The sequence below is a fragment of the Anolis carolinensis genome, chromosome 4 (assembly GCF_035594765.1).
Source record: "Anolis carolinensis isolate JA03-04 chromosome 4, rAnoCar3.1.pri, whole genome shotgun sequence".
Classification (NCBI taxonomy): domain Eukaryota; kingdom Metazoa; phylum Chordata; class Lepidosauria; order Squamata; family Dactyloidae; genus Anolis; species Anolis carolinensis.
Genome location: NC_085844.1, coordinates 249,089,175 through 249,108,225, shown reverse-complemented (window position 1 = coordinate 249,108,225; position 19,051 = coordinate 249,089,175). Strand labels below are relative to the sequence as shown.

The 19,051-nt window shown below is 43.5% G+C and overlaps 1 protein-coding gene across 3 annotated transcripts in view; it reads right to left on the bottom strand.

The window, feature by feature from the left end:
• Positions 1-12,574: 12,574 nt before the first annotated feature.
• Positions 12,575-19,051, bottom strand: part of c4h20orf96 (chromosome 4 C20orf96 homolog) — a 31,533-nt gene continuing 25,056 nt past the window's right edge. For all 3 annotated transcript variants that reach the window (XM_062979145.1, XM_062979147.1, XM_062979146.1), the window contains exons 9-11: positions 17,481-17,567; positions 15,818-15,936; positions 12,575-12,812 (exon numbers count right to left, since the gene is read on the bottom strand). In XM_062979145.1, the coding sequence (XP_062835215.1) occupies positions 12,752-12,812; positions 15,818-15,936; positions 17,481-17,567 (267 nt within the window). In that variant the 3' untranslated portion in view covers positions 12,575-12,751. The remainder of the gene's footprint in view (positions 12,813-15,817; positions 15,937-17,480; positions 17,568-19,051) is intronic.

Sequence of the window (19,051 nt, the reverse complement as noted above, 5' to 3'; positions counted from 1 at the left end):
TACAGTTCTTCTGATGGTCAGCAATTTATTCCTCAAGTTCAAATGGAGTCACCTCTCCTGTCACTTGAAGCCATAGTCAAGCATGGGCAAACTTCGGCCCTCCCTCCAGGTGTTTTGGACTTCAACTCCCACCATTCCAAACATCCTACCAAACAGCTTTATTATTTTATTTATTTTTTATTTAAACTTATATGCCGCCACACCCCTAGGGCTCGGGGCGGCTTACAAGAAAGGCTAATATCTAACAATTTAAAACATCTTTAAAATATCTTTAAAAAACATCTTAAAAACACTCCCCCAGGGCTCGGAGTGGCTTACAAAAACAGCTAAAATCTAAGCAATTTAAAAACAGCAATAGCGGAGATCAAAAGCCTGCCGAAACAGGTGCTGGACTGGACAGATTATTGTTGATGTTGTGTGTCTTCATGATGTTGTTGTGTGTTTTCCAGGCTGTGTGGCCATGTTCCAGAAGTTTTCTCTTCTGACATTTCGCCCACAATGGCAGGCATCCTCAGAGGTTGTGAGTGAAACATATGGTGCAACATAGAAAAATGCTGCATAAAGTCTACCATATCACCCGGGACTTTGACTTTACAAAAACTGTCCAGACCCTCCTGGAAAACCACAGCTTCTATGTGGAGTTTCAGGGCCGGGAAAGCAGATGGAGGAGGCAAAAGAATGGTTTACCCCAAGGCAGCGTTCTTGCACCAACCTTATTTAACATCTTCACGAATGATCAGCCACAACCACCACTCACAAAGAGCTTTATATTATTATTATTATTATTATTATTATTATTATTATTATTATTATTATTTACAGTATTTATATTCTGCCCTTCTCACCCTGAATGGGACTCAGGGCAGATCACATTACACATATAAGGCAAACATTCAATGCCTTAACATAGAACAGAGACAGAGACAAACGCAGCTCCGAGCTGGCCTCGAACTCATGACCTCTTGGTCAGAGTGATTTGTTGCAGCTGGCAGCTGGCTGCTCACCAGCCTGTGCCACAGCCCGCGCCACTTATATGCTGATGACCTTGGCCTTACAACCCAAGCGAAAGATTTTGAAAACCAGCTCACCAATGCCTTGAAAGATCTCTCCAGCTACTACAAAGAGAACCACCTGAAGCCCAACCCTTTCAAGACACAAGTGTGTGCTTTCCACCTACGTAACCGCGAAGCCAACAGGAAACTGAAAGTTACTTGGGAAGGCCAAGAGCTCGAACACTGTTTCCATCCTAAATACCTTGGTATCACCTTAGATCGAACACTAACATATAGGAAACACTGCATGAACACCAAGCACAAAGTAGCTGCACGTGACAACATCCTGCGGAAACTGACTGGCAGCGCATGGCGTGCAGACCCACAAGTAATAAGAACATCAGCCCTGGCCTTGTCTTTCTCAACGGCAGAGTACGCCTGTCCTGTCTGGCACAAGTCTGCCCATGCAAAGCAGGTGGACATAGCACTGAATGAAACATGCAGAATAATCACAGGATGCCTTAAACCTACACCTTTGATCAACTCTGCAAGTTAGCTGGCATTGCCCCTCCTGACGTGCGACGGGAAGTTGCTGCCAACGGTGAGAGACATAAGGTCGAACATTGTGAAAGCCACCCACTGCATGACTATCAGCCTCCTCCCACCACACTCAAATCTAGGAAGGGCTTCATGAGAACCACCACTCCTCTTGATGTTCCTCCAGCAACAGCAAGGGTGTCTCCCTGGGCAGCTAAACCAGGCAACTCTAACTGGATGGCCCCCCAAGAGGGTCTTCTTCCAGGGGCAAACCAGGAATGGGCAACTTGGAAGTCCCTGAACAGACTCAGAAGCGGAGTGGGCAGATCAAAAGACAACTTGGCAAGGTGGCACTACCTGGAGGAATCCTCCACCTTGTGTGACTGTGGAGCAGAACAAACAACTCAGCATATGTATGCTTGCCCACAATGCCCTGCCTCATGTACGGAGGAGGAGTTGTTTAAAGCTACAGACAATGCGGTTGCTGTTGCCCGCTTTTGGTCCAAAACTATTTAGCTGTTTGTGATTCCTTTATTTTATCCATTTTAAGCTTATTTATTATGCAATGCTTTTGATACGAAATAAATAAATCTCCATCTTGACTTGTGGTTCCCAGAACTTGTTATTCCAGGTGAGGTCTGACCAAAGCAGAAAAGAATGTGTCTATGTGTTGGTATCCATGGTGAGTTTTGGAACCAAACCCCAGCAGATATCAAGGGCCTATTGCTAGTTATTAGATTTTATTTCTAAAAGCCTTTCTGCATGAATGACTTTCCCCATTAAGCTTTGGGCTAAAGGGAAGAATGTGTTAAGTATATGAAAACTAGTGTTTTTTCTAGTGGTTGGAGTGCTGGACTAGGACACTGAGAGGCCACTGAAGCTTTATCACCAATCCTTGTTTCCACAGCAAGCCAAATTCTTCAAAAATCCAATGATCATAGGGACAGAAAGAGAGAGGAACAAGGGCACAGACAGAAAACACCCTTCCATATGCTATCCAAAGCATATATACCCTGTTTCCCCTAAAATAAGACATCCCCAGAAAATAAGACCTAGTAGAGGTTTTGCTGAATTGCTAAATGTAAGACCTCCCTTGAAAGTAAGACCTAGCAAAGGTTTTGTTTGGAAGCATGCCCAACAAACAGAACACCAGAACATGCAGGATCGGTAAATGTACGTACCATAAAGTGTTGTACATGGAAATATTGGTAGTAACAAGAAATTCTTGATAGGATTCAGAGTTTGTCTGGTTATGCTGGTTTGTGATGACAACTACTGTACAGTATATAATAAATGTTCATTTTTTTGTTCAACAATAAATGTGAATTCTTCTTCATGGAAAAATAAGACATCATCTGAAAATAATATAATATAAGACACTGTCTTATTTTCGGGGAAACACAGTATATGGCTAGAGATACACTTTAAAAAGTACCTGTTCCAGCTTACATACAAATTCAAATTAAGAACAAACCTACAGAACCACTCTTTTTTGCAACTTGGGAACAGACTGGAACAGGTTGCCCAACTTGAAAACTTTAGGAGGGCCTAAACAGGAGATGTTTGGTTTCACCATCAAGGAAGTGAGCAATCCCCCATATTAAATATGTACTGCACTTATAACAGGTCTCAGTGCAAAAAAACAAAACAGAAGATAATGTTAAAGGTAAGTAGAAACCTTCATCCTTCCAGGGGAAAAAGGGGAGACACAGTTGCCATCCAGTGGCAAATTGTGAGACTGCATCCGGGTGCATTCGTGATACATGGTGAGTGGTCCAAATCTGCAAGCTTGACTTTTGTGGATTTGATTTTTTTTTTCAGATTTGTTTAAAATGTACTCTCTAGGTATATTTGCCATGACAGGTAAAGTGTAGAACAGGCATAGGCAAACTTTGGCTCTCCTCCAGGTATTTTGAAGGGCCAAAGTACAGTAGAGTCTCACTTATCCAAGCCTCGCTTATCCAAGCCTCTGGATTATCCAAGCCATTTTTGTAGTCAATGTTTTCAATATATTGTGATATTTTGGTGCTAAATTCGTAAATACAGTAATTACAACATAACATTACTGCGTATTGAACTACTTTTTCTGTCAAATTTGTTGTATAACATGATGTTTTGGTGCTTAATTTGTAAAATCATAACCTAATTTGATGTTTAATAGGCTTTTCCTTAATCCCTCCTTATTATCCAAGATATTCACTTATCCAAGCTTCTGCCGGCGCGTTTAGCTTGGATAAGTGAGACTCTACTGTATGCCCATGCTTGATGTAGACCTTAAATCATAGACTCATAGAGTTGGAAGAGACCCCATGGGCCATCTAGTCCAACCCCCTGCCATGCAGGAAAAGCACAGTGAAAGCACTCCTGACAGATGGCCACCCGGCCTCTGGTTAAAAGCCTCCAAGGAAGGAGCTTCTACTGGACTCTGAAGCAGAGAGTTCCACTGTTGAATAGCTCTTACGGTTAGGAAGTTCTTCCCAGTGTTCAATGGAATTTACTCTCCTATAATTTGAACTAATGGCTCCATTAAGTACCAGTCTTCAGGGCAGCAGACAAAAAGCCTGATCCCTCTTCCTTATGATACCCTTTAACATATTTATACATGGCTCTCATGTCTCCTCTCAACCTTCTCTCCTGCAGGTTAAACATGTGCAGTTCCTTAAGACGTTCTTCATAGGGATTCATGGTCTCCAGACCTTTGATCATTTTAGCTGTCCTCTTCCTTTGGACTCCTTCCAGCTTAGAGTCAATATCTCTTTTGAACTGCGGTGCCCAGAATAGGACACAGTGTTATTCTGAAGGGAACAAGGGACACCTGCTCTAATTTGATTAATGAATAGAAATAGTTGATCAGGAAAATAGCCTTAGCCTTAGAAATCAATTGGATATAGTTTTAGTGTTAAACACACAGATCTTCTGTCAATGGTAGTTGACAGAAGAGAAGCAGGCAATTAACAGACCATCACTTCCTTAGAGGTGCAAAAGGGATCCGTTGACATCTAGGCATGTCAAGCCATAACCAAGGCAAGAAAAGCCCCAGCCAACAACTGCCTTAGATGTAAGGGTTGGAAATGCCATTTTGATGTAGTTTGATTTTGATCGATTGGGCCACATTGAGGCTTCAAAGAGCCCAGGTGGTATATTGATAATATTGGTTATAACCGGACATTTGTCTTGAACTGTTTTGATAAACATTTCATCAAAAGCGCCATGCATGAGAAATGACCAGATGAAAAGACAAAGAGGGCATGAGAACAGCAAAACATAGAGGTGTGAAATTTCCCTGGAAAATGTATAAATGTGTTCAGGGTGGCACTTCTTTTCATGCTACCCACAGATCTTATTCTGCAGAATAAAGCCTGTTGTATCACTCTCGCCGCCTCAGAATCTGTTTTGACTCACATGCTTCTCAGGTTTAAGGCAGCCCAGCCTCAACATTTCAAGATAAAGAATAGAGAAAGCATTTCAAGAAAGCAGAATAGAGAGGCACCACAACTTCCCTCAAACAAGATACTAGACTCCTTTTGATGCAGCCCAAAATCTCATTGGCTTCTTGAGCTGCTGCATCACACTCTTGGCTCATGTTCAACTTGTCCACAAAGCCTCCAAGATCTTTCTCACATGGACTGTTATAGAGTTGGGCATCACCCATTCTGTATTTTTGCATTTCATTTTTTTCTGCCTAAGTGAAGTATCTTACATTTCTTCCTGTTGAAATTCATTTTGTTAGTTTTGGTCAATCAGCTCTCTAATCTGTTAAGGTCATTTTGAATGCTGACCCTATTCTCTGGAATATTAGCTCTCCCTCCTAATTTGGTGTCATCTGCAAACTTGATAAACATTCCCTCCAAACCTTCATCCAAGTCATTAATAAAGATGTTGAACTGCACTGGGCCCAGGACCAAACCCTCTTCATGGCACTCTACTCATCACTTCTTTCCAGGATGAAGAAGAGGATCCAATAAAGAGAAGCATCAGTGTTTAGATCAGGCATGGTCAAACTTGGGCTCTCCCTCCAGGTGTTTTGGACTTCAATTCCCACCATTCCTAACAGCCTCAGGCCCTTTCCTTTTCCCCCTTCGCCCACATCTATGGCAGGAATCCTCAGAGGTTGTGAGGTATATTGATAACAGCGAAATCTTGGAAAGGTGAAAAGGATGTTAATGTGGGATTTGTGTATTGATAGTGTTTAAATGCAATTTGTGCCATGCTTATATTGCAACTGATTGCATCATCCAGAATGTACCATAGTGTGGAAAGAGTTAATTGCCAAGAAGCTATGATGACCTTGATGTGTGGCTGGAACTAGGGAGTATCCAGACACAAGTGTTTGTGCATAAGGATTGGGTCAGTTCAGTTGAGTTCTGTCTGCCTAGAGTTCGAGTCAAGTTCTGTTGGAGAACAGAACAGTCCTGTGTGTCAAGACCCAGGCTGCAGAGCACCAATAACCATACACAGAGGCCAGAATCTATCTAATATCTTTATTGAAGGAATATATAAAGTTAATAAAAACAAGTGTAGAAAATAGTCCAGAATTAGACCTTTCAGGAAAGGTCAGAATTAGTCCAAAAAAGCAATGTCCAATAAGAAATATTAAGGTCCAAAGTTGTAATCCAATAACCGAAACACTCACTTTGCCAAGCAAAGTGAGGGGAGATGACAAGGTCCTTTAGTCCATGAAACTTGAGCGAGGCTAGGAAATAACTTGATACTTGAAACAAGGCTTGAACGTGGAACAAGGTAACTAAGAACAAGAACAAGGTCCGTGGAATAACTTGATAAAATCCGTGGAACAAGGCAAGGATTGATCCTGGGAAACAAGGCAAGTCCGTAGATAAACAAAGGCTGGGAAGCAAGGCGAAGGCTGGATAGCAAGGCAAGGCTTGAGCAGGAGCGAGGCTTGAATCGGAGCGCGCTGTCCAGACACAACTCGCTCCGTAGGCTGACGAATTGACTCCGCGAAGTTACTACGCGGGTAAAACACCTAAATAGAGTCTAACTTTCCCGCCGAAGCAGTTCTCTGGGAATCAGAACCGAAAGCTAAACTCTGAGACCAGATGTGAGACTCCCCAAAGATTCTCACGAGAAGCAGTCTTAATTGGCCACATTCTTAGCTGCAATCCTCGCACTCCTGCGCGAAGCTGATTCCAAACTTCTCTGTTGTTTACAAAACTCCCGGCGCAAGAACACGGGAGAAGTAGGCTCTGGGCTTGTTTGACATACTTCTGGGAGACAACTTTCTTGCAGGTGCAAGGTTCCCAGATCTGCCTGGGAAAGATCTGGCTGAGAAGAATCCAGTTCAGACTGGGAAGGTAAAAAACCCAAGTTTTCATCTTCATCAGGAATTACAATGTCCTGAGCAGGACTACAAGGCCCATGGGTCATCACACTATCCCCCTCCTCAAGGCCCCTCCCAAACTGGGGCCCTCTCCCCGAGGCGCGAGGTCGCGGTTTGGTGGGATAGGTCTGATGAAAGCGACGGGTTAGATCAGGAGCATGGACTGTGGAGGCGTCTTCCCAAGAGCGTTCCTCAGGGCCAAAACCCACCCAGTCAATGAGATATTGTAGGCGGCGGCGGTGAAAGCGAGAATCCAAAATGTCCTCAACCTCGAACTCCTCCTCCCCATTCATCAAAACAGGAGGAGGGGCCGGTTGGTCTGTATCAGGTCGCACACCATCCGCCGGAAGGAGCAGGGAACGGTGAAACACTGGGTGAATGCGCATTGAACGTGGAAGTTGGAGTTTGAAAGTCACGGGGTTTAATTGCGCCACCACTGGATAGGGGCCAATGAAACGGGCATCTAACTTCCGGCAAGGGCGGTGGGAGGGCAGGAAGCGAGTGGACAGAAAAACCCGATCTCCTACCTTGATTTCGGGGCCCGGCTGGCGATGTTTGTCAGCGTGGCGTTTATAGTCCTCCTTGGCTTGGTCCAGTTGCTGGAGCAAAAGTTGTTGCACCGCTGTGAGTTCCTGCAGCCAATCCTCTGCTGCGGGAACTTCTGAAGTTTCAATGACAGGGGGGAAGAAACGTGGATGGAAGCCGTAGTTTGCAAAGAACGGCGTTTCTTTTGTAGAAGCTTGAACTCCATTGTTGTAGGCAAACTCAGACAGTGGTAACAGAGAAGCCCAATTGTCCTGTTGGTAGTTTACATAACAGCGAAGATACTGCTCCAAAGTGGCATTGGTGCGCTCCGTTTGCCCATCTGTTTGGGGATGATGAGCTGAAGATAAGCGAGAGTCTATGCCCAATAGTTTTTGTAGTGCCTTCCAAAAACGAGAGGTGAATTGAGATCCACGGTCTGTGACTAAACTCTTGGGCAATCCATGTAGTCTGAAAACATGTTGAAGAAATAGATCCGCAGTTTCTTTGGCCGTGGGGAGGCCTTCACAGGGAATGAAATGGGCTAACTTGGTGAAAAGGTCCACCACCACCAAGATCGTGGTGAATCCACAGGAAGGTGGTAGGTCAGTGATGAAATCCGCGGAAATTATTTCCCATGGGCGAGATGGGGTAGGAAGGGGGTGTAAAAGCCCTGAGGGCTTCTCCCTTCGTATCTTGGAGCGCTGGCATACTGGGCAGGTGTTGACATATTTTTCCACATCCTTGCGGATCTTGGGCCACCAAAAATCCCTTAGGATCAGATGCATAGTTTTAAATAGTCCGAAGTGTCCTGCTGGTTTGCAGTCATGACACAGACGAAGCGCTTTTTCCCTGCCCGGTCCGGGTGGGATATAAACATGATTTCTATAGCAGAGCAGCCCATCTTTAAGCGAAAAGGGAAAGTGCAGACCTTGGCGAAGTTGGTCCTGCGCCCAGGCATCTGCTTGCTGACTAGCCCTGATTTCTTGAGCACAGATGGGTCCTGGAGTAGGGGAAGTTGAACCAATGGGAATGGATTTGGTGTTCCCCACCGTGAGCGTGGCAAAGTTCTCGGGTTGTAACAGTTGGGATTCAAAGGCCTCCTTGCGTCCTGCAGCGTATTCCGGTTTACGTGACAGGGCGTCTGCTTGCTTGGTTTGGGCTGGGGTCACATAATGGATCTGGAAGTTGAAACGTTCAAAGAATAAAGCCCAACGTTGCTGCCTCTGATTTAGTTTGCGGGCAGTTCTTAGATGTTCTAGATTACGATGATCAGTGTGGACTTCAATGGGAAATTTGGCCCCTTCTAGCCAATGTCTCCAAGTTTCAAAGGCTGCCTTTATGGCCAGTAGTTCTTTTTCCCAAATGGTGTAATTCCTCTCTGGTGTGGTTAGTTGACGAGAATAAAAGGCACAGGGATGGAGGTGATCTCCCACCGGTTGTAAGAGTACAGCCCCAATTGCCACATCAGAGGCGTCCGCTTGCACCACAAAAGGGGTTCCAGGATTTGGGTGCTGTAGAATTGGCTGGGAGGTGAATAGTTTCTTTAGTTGCTGGAACCCTTTCTCTGCTTGATCAGTCCAGCGGAAAGGCTGCTTTCCACGGATGCAGCTAGTGATGGGGTCGGACCAGCGGGCAAAATCTGGAATGAACTTGCGGTAATAGTTCGCGAACCCCAAGAAACGCTGCACCTCTTTCTTGTTAGTTGGCGCCCGCCATTCCAATACTGCTGAAACCTTGGCTGGATCCATGGAAAGCCCTAGAGGCGAGATGCGGTAACCAAGGAAATCTACCTCTTGTAGATCAAAGGCGCATTTTTCCAGCTTGGCATAAAGTCCATGATCCCGCAATCGTTGTAACACCATTTTGACGTGGTTCTCATGTTCTGATTGTGATCTAGAAAACACCAAAAAATCGTCCAGGTAGATTATCAAGAACCTGTCTAGATAGTCCTGAAAAATGTCATTGACAAAATGCTGGAACGTTGCGGGGGCTCCGCATAAACCGAAATTCATAACTCGGGACTCGAATAATCCGAATTTGGTCTGGAAGGCGGTCTTCCACTCGTCCCCTTCCCTGATGCGAACTAAGTTGTAAGCCCCCCGAAGATCCAGCTTGGTGTAAACCTTGGCTCCTCGAAGCCGATCCAGTAGATCCGAGATTAAGGGCAGGGGATAGCTGTTCCGCTTGGTGATATTGTTCAATGCTCTGTAGTCCACCACCAAGCGTAGTTCCCCTGACTTCTTCTTCACAAACATCACTGGGGAGGCGGCTGGGGATTGAGAGGGTCTGATGAATCCCTTGCGAAGGTTTGTCTCTAGGAATTCCCTGAGAGCTTCTTGCTCTGGTTCAGTCAGGGAGTAGAGATGCCCTCGCGGGATCGGGGCCCCCTCCACCAAGTCAATGGCACAGTCATAAGGTCTATGTGGGGGTAATTTTTCGGCTTCTTTCTCATTGAATACATCCCAATACTCGGAGTACTTCTTTGGCAAGGTGATGATGGGCTCGGTGTCTGTGGCGTGGCATACCTTGGCTACGAGGCAATGGTTTTGGCAGTACGGTGAAGCAAACTGCAGTTCTCTGTTGGACCAGGAGATGTTAGGGTCGTGGAGAGTCAGCCATGGAATTCCCAAAATCACAGGGAAATGGGGGACCTCGGTAACAAAGAAGGAAATCTCTTCCATATGTTCCCTTATCCACATCCTGGTGGGTTCCGACCACTGACTTACGGGGCCCGTCTTGAGGGGGCGGCCGTCTATGGCTTGCACCACACGGGCATTCTTGAAATCATGATATTGTAATCCCAGAGAGTCGGCATACTCTCTATCGATGAAATTGTTGGTAGCTCCAGAGTCTATCATGGCGTGGATCATGACGGGTCCCCTTTTTGCTGACCATAATGTGACCACGAGAAGGAACAGGACCCCGGTTGGCGGCTCTTGGATGGATTTTTTGACCGGGTTGGCGAGCCTCTCTACACCCGGTCGTTGGCTTCCCCCGCCGGCTGTGTGCCAGTCGGCTCAGACGTCTTCGTCTCCGTGGAGGACGCCGCCGCAAGACGGGCGGCAGGCTTCCCTTTGGCTGGGCACTCTCTGGCGAAGTGGCCCCCGTTCCCGCAGTACCAGCAGAGGTTTAAGCGTTGACGACGGGCCTTCTCGGCGGCATCTAGTCTGGGACGCACATTGCCCAACTGCATCGGCACCTCCTCGCCTCCTCTGGGGTATGGGGTTGGCGGTGGGGGTCTCCAGACCGGACGTGGCTGAACGCTGGCGGGAGCGGGGGGTTTTGCCCCGGCTCTACCGCCCTGGCCTCGAACCCACTGTTTCCTGTTGGCAATCATGACTTCAGCCCGTAAACATTGATCAATGAGTGCCTCGAGGGTCTGGGGAGGATCCACCTTGGAGATTTCTTCCAGCATTTCAATGTTGAGACCCTCCCGGAATTGTCCCCTGAGGGCTACATCGTTCCAGCCGGTGTTGTGGGCCAGCACTCGGAACTCGGCTATATACTGAGACATAGGTCTGTCTCCTTGGAAAAGGCGACGGAGTTTGTGACCGGCTGCCTCCAAATTGTCCTCGATTCCCCAAGTCTCCTTGAGGTGGTCCAAGAAGCGTTGCGCTGATCTTAGGTGTGGAGAGGCTTGGTCGTACAGTGCCGTCGCCCAGCTGGCCGCTGGCCCGTCTAGAAGACTGTAAACCCATGCCACTTTGATGTCTTCTTGGGGAAACTCGGCAGCACGGGCCTCTAGATAAGCTTGACATTGGCGACGGAAGACATGAACCTTAGAAGCTTCTCCAGTAAACTTGGTTGGCAACGCCATGGCCGGAAGACGAATTCCGCGTTCCTTCAAACCCCTTATTTCTCCATCCTGTGCATTGAGCTTATCACGGATTCGGTCCACCTCATCCTTGTCGATGGTGTAGGTAATCGGCTGGCCGCTCGGCCCAGGTACGACTCCGGTAGACATTCTGGCCGAGGTTAATTGGTGCTTAGGTTGGCGGAGTCAAACTGTCAAGACCCAGGCTGCAGAGCACCAATAACCATACACAGAGGCCAGAATCTATCTAATATCTTTATTGAAGGAATATATAAAGTTAATAAAAACAAGTGTAGAAAATAGTCCAGAATTAGACCTTTCAGGAAAGGTCAGAATTAGTCCAAAAAAGCAATGTCCAATAAGAAATATTAAGGTCCAAAGTTGTAATCCAATAACCGAAACACTCACTTTGCCAAGCAAAGTGAGGGGAGATGACAAGGTCCTTTAGTCCATGAAACTTGAGCGAGGCTAGGAAATAACTTGATACTTGAAACAAGGCTTGAACGTGGAACAAGGTAACTAAGAACAAGAACAAGGTCCGTGGAATAACTTGATAAAATCCGTGGAACAAGGCAAGGATTGATCCTGGGAAACAAGGCAAGTCCGTAGATAAACAAAGGCTGGGAAGCAAGGCGAAGGCTGGATAGCAAGGCAAGGCTTGAGCAGGAGCGAGGCTTGAATCGGAGCGCGCTGTCCAGACACAACTCGCTCCGTAGGCTGACGAATTGACTCCGCGAAGTTACTACGCGGGTAAAACACCTAAATAGAGTCTAACTTTCCCGCCGAAGCAGTTCTCTGGGAATCAGAACCGAAAGCTAAACTCTGAGACCAGATGTGAGACTCCCCAAAGATTCTCACGAGAAGCAGTCTTAATTGGCCACATTCTTAGCTGCAATCCTCGCACTCCTGCGCGAAGCTGATTCCAAACTTCTCTGTTGTTTACAAAACTCCCGGCGCAAGAACACGGGAGAAGTAGGCTCTGGGCTTGTTTGACATACTTCTGGGAGACAACTTTCTTGCAGGTGCAAGGTTCCCAGATCTGCCTGGGAAAGATCTGGCTGAGAAGAATCCAGTTCAGACTGGGAAGGTAAAAAACCCAAGTTTTCATCTTCATCAGGAATTACAATGTCCTGAGCAGGACTACAAGGCCCATGGGTCATCACACTGTGTTCGTCTGTTGTCTGCAAGTCTGTTTGTGTTGATTATTGTTGCATACAGTAAAACTTTGTACATAGTTTTACCAACGTCTCTGAGTGTCTCTTCGTTCTGCGTTCCACTGCTTCCATCCATTTACTGCTGCGCTGCAAATACTCTGACAAAGGAACTATCTAAAAAGGATTGGAGGGTAAAAGTTACAAGTCAGAAGCATTGGGAGATCTGTCTTTAATAACAACCTAATTCTGAAATACAGCAGGGGGAGAGAAACCATTCCAATCGGACTTAGTTGGATTTTATCCTTGGCATAAAGCATTTCCAGGACCGTTTGGCAAAGCAGGAAGGTCTCCAGGGTTGTGCCCATGTTTTCAAGGCACTTCATCTGAGCAACTAGAGGGGGAAATCTTCATCTGTGGGGATATCGAGAACGACATCCATGTCCGGCATGCACCTGGAAGGAAAAGAGAAAGAAGAAACCAAAGCAACTTTTGGAAAGAACATCTCTTTTGGCCATTGGAAAGCTAGAAATCTTGGGAAACAAACAGAACTGCCTCAGGGGAAAAGGATACAATACTCTTCGACCAAAAAGAGAGGGTCTGCATGGTCCACAGAATTTTTGCAGGTATGACTTAAGCCAAAGTGCAAGGGATTCATCTTCTTCTTCTTCAGAAGGGGAGCAGGAAAGTGTTAATGAATCAGAGGGACAGTTGGAATCTGAGGAGGAGAGTTTGCAAGTACCCACATTTCAGGAAAAGCGAAAGGAAACTGAGCAGAGACGTCGTTCAGCTAGAATAGCTGCCAGAAATGTAGCCGAGTCATTGGGAACCACCCTAGCAGCTGTGGGAGAATTCAGGGCTATAAATCAGAAGCAGGTGCAGTCAGCTTTTGCTGATAACAAACTAACTCTAATGCCTAAGCCTTCGCTGTCCTTGTGCCTGCTTCGAGTCTGCATCTGGGAAACTGCTCCTAAGGATTTATTGCTGTTTCTTTGTCTGAAGTAAGACTGCTACTTGATTTGGGAATTTATCAGACTTAAGAACTGTGTTTGCCCTAAAACTTCCTTGCTTTCTTTTGCATTATACCACTGCGTGTGCTGTTCTTTATGTTTTGCTGAAGTAAAGCAGTTTTCATTTACTTAGCACATTGTTTTAAGGCTGTTTTTGAAAGACAAAACAGGACACAAGGAAACTACAAGAGTGCCCTGAAAAGGGTTTTTTTCAACCCACTGCTGCATCCCAACATGAGAGCCGTTTCAGTGCCCTGTAAGGCACGCTTTGGACGGTTTTAATCTCTTTTATCTGGTTTTAAACTGTCCTGTTATAAGTGTTAAATGGTTTAATATGCCAAAAAATTAATTATATTTTTGCGTGATGTGAACCTGCTTCAGTATTTTTTAAGACTCTGGAAAAGCTTCTGTTGCGTTTATTTATAACACAAAATGATAATTTAGCTTTTAAATTAGGGGTCCTCAAACTTTTTAAGCCGAGGGCCGGTCCACAATCCTTCAGACTGTTGAGGGGCCGGATTATCATTTGAAAAAAATACAAACAAATTCTGATGCACACTGCATATGTCTTATTTGTGCAAAAACAACAATAACAACAACAAGAACAATGAAAGAACAATACAATATTTAAAAATAAAAACAATTTTAACCAACATACATTTATTGGGATTTCAATGGGAAGTATGGTCCTGCTTCTGGCCAATGAGATAGTCAAGTTAATTAGGGTTGTTGTTGTTGTTGTTGTTGTTGTTGTTGTTGTGTGCCTTCAAGTCATTTCAGACTTTGAGTGAGCCTAAGTCTAAAATGTATTTATTATTTATTTACTGCATTTATTTACTACATTTGTATCACACCCTTCTCACCCCAAAGGGGACTCAGAGTGGCTTACAAATTATATGTACATACAATATATTATATTATTAGCATAGCACAATATTAGCATTATATATTACTATATTGAACTATACCACTATACTGTAATATTATTAGTAATATTATATGTAATATAGAATATATAATTAATATTATTATATGGTATTATTATTAGTGTTATATTGTATTACATTATAATATTATTATCAATATTATATGTATATACAATATATTATATTATAAAACTGAGGGCGGGGGCCAGGTAAATGACCTCGGAGGGCCGCATCCGGCCCCCGGGCCTTAGTTTGGGGACCCCTGTTTTAAATTATAGTCTTATTGTTTTAAATAGTTTTAAAGTCTTATAAATTTGATATGACTGCATGCCACTCCCAGGTTCTTGGATACTGTGGCCCCTTCTACACTGCCATATAATCCAGAGTATCAAAGCAGATAATCCACATTATCTGCTTTGAATGGTATTATCCGAGTCTATACTGTCATATAATCCAGTTCAAAGCAAAATTATCTGGATTTTATATGGCAGGGTAGAAGGGGCCCTGGGTTATTTTTGGGGCATTCAGATAAGTCCCTCTTAGACCCTTTCTACACTGCCATATAAAATCAAGATGTTCTGCTTTGAATTGGATTATATGGCAGTGTAGACTCATATAATCCACTTTAGAGCAGATAATGTGAATTATCTGATTTGATAGTCTGGATTATATGGCAGTGTAGACTCATATAATCCACTTTAGAGCAGATAACGTGAATTATCTGATTTGATAGTTTGGATTATATGGCAGTGTAGATCCAGCCTTAGTCTCTGGGCAAGAGAAAAGTGGAATATAAATTGTAGAAACGAAAATAAATCAAATAAATAACAGACAGCTATCCTGTCCATTTATTTCTTGCTCTGATTTCCAATCTCCGGTAGGTCTCTTTTATTATACCAAGACACAAAGCATACTTCTGGGAGAAGGTGCTCATAGTGGAATGGCCAACTGAATTGAATCGGTTAGCCCAAATCCCTCCGTTCTCCTCTGCAGTGCATGTCAAAATGGCAACAGGAATTGTGTGTTGTTTCCTGTAACCATTTTGAGAGATACTGTAGGAGAAAACTGACATATGTGGGGATAACAAAGCATCCTTGTGTCTTCTAATTTCTACATTTTCAAGTATTTGGAAGGTTTTCTGCATGGTTGGTGGGCTCGGACTGTGGCGCAGGCTGGAGAGCAGCTGCAATGAATCACTGCAATGAATCACTCTGACCAGGAGGTCATGAGTTCGAGGCCCGCTCGGAGCCTATGTTTGTCTTGTCTTTGTTCTATGTTAAAAGGCATTGAATGTTTGCCTATATGTGTAATGTGATCCGCCCCGAGTCCCCTTCGGGGTGAGAAAGAAGGGCGAGATATAAATGCTGTAAATAAATAAATAAATAAATAAAATTATCTGAAAAAACTACTTTAAAATGTAAAAATGTACTGGGACTCTGGCTTATCCCATGAAGACACACAGCCCCAGCCTTTAAACTCAAGCGAGCCCTACTGCTTGGGACTCAGGCCCAGGAACCAACCTACTTGGGTCTGCGGAGGAGGACATCAGCAAAGATCACATTTCGCGGATCCCCGGTGGAGTGATGCAGCTTGATGATGCTCCGGTGCAATTCCTTGACCTCTTTCACCATCTCGGCAATTAACTGAAAGAGGAAAAAGGGATGTTAGCAAGAGAAGAGTACCGAAACCTCTGCCTGAGAATTCAGCCATGTCCAGATTATCTGCTTTGAACTGAATTATAGGGGTCTACACTGCCATATTTAAGTTAGATTATTACAGTAATATATTTTTGTGTGATCTATTCCCAAACAGTTCAAAGGCATACATACTTTGCATGGAAGGAGGCCCACTGCCCTTCCTCCTTGAGGGTAACATTCAAAGACATAGTTGTGTTAGTCTGGAATATCAGCATACAAAGAGATCTTATAGTACAGTAGAGTCTCACTTATCCAAGCTAAACGGGCTGGCAGAAGCTTGGATAAGCCAATATCTTGGATAATAAGGAGGGATTAAGGAAAAGCCTATTAAACATCAAATTAGGTTATGATTTGACAAATTAAGCACCAAAACATCATGTTATACAACAAATTTGACAGGAAAAAGTAGTTCAATACGCAGTAATGTTATGTTTTAATTACTGTATTTACGAATTTAGCACCAAAATATCACAATATATTGAAAACATTGACTACAAAAATGGCTTGGATAATCCAGAGGCTTGGATGAGCAAGGCTTGGACAAGTGAGACTCTACTGTATTACTAGATCTCTTTACATGCTTCCTCCCTCCTATAAGGCATTTTCTAGGTTTAATCATCATCACATTTCTAAAATTTCTCACTAAGTGTTGGAAATAGGAACCTCCCAGGCCTCTCACAATTTTTAATTTATGTATTTGCTAACCTGTATTGTATGTGTATGTTGATTTTCCAGTTTAACGTACCTCTTTGGTGTGGGAGGGGTTATAGACATGTGATTGTACTGAGCATGTTCAGACTCAGGACTCCATTTTGTATTCAGTATGTGTTTGGTCTTCAATGAAAGCAGGTGTATGTGTCCTGACCTCAGTGGAGGTGGATGCATGTTGTTGTTTAGAAACCTCAGTAGAGAAGTATGTTTATGGACTTCAGTGAGTACAATTATAACGAAAGACTATGGACTATTGATTAAGAATGATACCTTGTGTACTTAACACAGAAATGCTATATCCTAATTATAACTGAACTTCAATAAGAAATGTGCCTGTATGGTGAATTAATACAAGATGTTTATGAGTAAACAAGATATGTTATTTTTCAAAAACGACTTTTTTAAATCTCTGAGTGCATATTTTAAACTAAGAGGTTTCAAGTGAGTGCATATCTTTTGGGCAAATGCAACTATAGTTACAACTGCAAAGAAACATTTAAAACTGCTAATCAAATATATTTTTGTAGTGGCATGTCTTTATCCTTGGCAGTTTAAAGACATGGTTCTTCAGTTTAACAGCTGAGCTACCTGAGTGGCATTACATTATTGCTTGTGAATATCACAAAGATTTTTTTCCTAACAAGGTCATGCTTTTATTGACTATTGACTTTCAAAAGGTGGGCTCCACATATTCATGGAGATTCACATTTGCCAAAAGGATATGTGCAATTATTTTCCAATTGGTTATGCAATGCTAAGTTAGTTGATGAATTTCTTGCCTCCTTCTGTCCTGCAATTTGTCTTTTCAGCTCCAGGTTGTTCCTGTTCATCTGAGTCAGGCCATCTTGGTACTGCATCAGTTGCTTCTGCACAAAAGAGAGGAAAAGGCACCTAAGAAGGAAACCTGGACACTGATCAGGGGAACTTGAATCATCACTTTATTTTGCACCTGGAATCATACTGTGTCTGGTTCTTTATACCATAATTCAAGAAGGATATGGACAAGCTGGAAGGTGTCTAGAGAAGGGCCACCAAAAGAATCAAAGCTCTGGAAGTCATGAATCCCTCTGAGGAATGGCTAAAGGAGCTGGGTATATTTAGCTTGGAGAAAAGATGGTTAAGAGAAGGGGACATGAGAGCCATGTTTCAATATTTGAAAAGAGGTCACTTTGAGGAAGAGCCAAACTTGTTTTCAGCTGCTCCAGAGATTTGGACATGGATCGATGGAGCAGGAAAAGAGATTCAATGTTCTGAGTATGCCTTTAGCAGTGAGAGTTATAATACCGTAGTATTATAATACCGTAGTATTATCCTAAATACTAATCCTAAATCCTAAATCCTAAATCAGATTTTTCCCAAATGCTTGGGATGAGAATAGTAGGTTTCTGAAAATCTCTTCTCTCTTGTTTTTATGATTTAAGGGGAATTTCAAAGTATATTTTTGCTGGGTGATAGAAAAAGGAAAGGCCCAGACATGTACAAGGAGGAAGATGGATAAGTTGGGCTCTTTTGGGACAGAATACTGAATAACTATCCTGCTCAGTTCACCTCTTTAAAAACAATGGCCACATCTTTATAAGTGTGAAAACCTTTTACAGTCCTCACGCTCAAGGTTCAGCTCAGCCCTCTTTCTTTCTTCTAAATTTTGATAAAACAGCGAGGAAGCTGGAACTGTCTAAATTTGAATTTGATGAACTAAACCAAACCTTATTTGTTGTCCATGAAGATCAATCTATTGTTTTGCTATTATTTTGGAGAGAAAAAAAACCCACTCCATAAACTATGTAACAAAAATTGAAAAAAAAAATCTGTTCCTGATTTAAAAGTATTATTTCCCGTTTAATTGTTCAGTACGTAATTTAAAAGCAGTTGTTCTGCTCCAGAAACCTAGTTTTTGTGGCTGCCACAAACTAGGTTGAATTGGTTGAAATTCTATAATGAGCTACTCATTGAAAAACAATAGCAAAATGTGCTGCGGGACGTCCCACAAATGTTTTTGCAGCTTAATAAAGCTTTTCCATGTTTTTAATGATAGAACCAATTAGGAAATGACATTTATAACCCAGGAACAAAAATCATGTTACATAGTGTTATTAAATCATGTAACAAAAAAAAACATGTTATATACTGGGCCGGGCTTTAGTACAGCAGGTTAACCACCAGCTGCAATAAATCTTGCCAGTCGAAGGGTTGGCAATTTGAAGTCTGGGTTGGGGGTGAGCGCCCAACCTTCAACCCAGCTCACTGCCCAACTAGCAGATTGAAAACAGCGGTGAGTAGACAAATAGGTACTGCTTAAATGTGGAGGTATTTTAATACCAGAAAACGTTGGTGATCAAAAAAGGAGGAA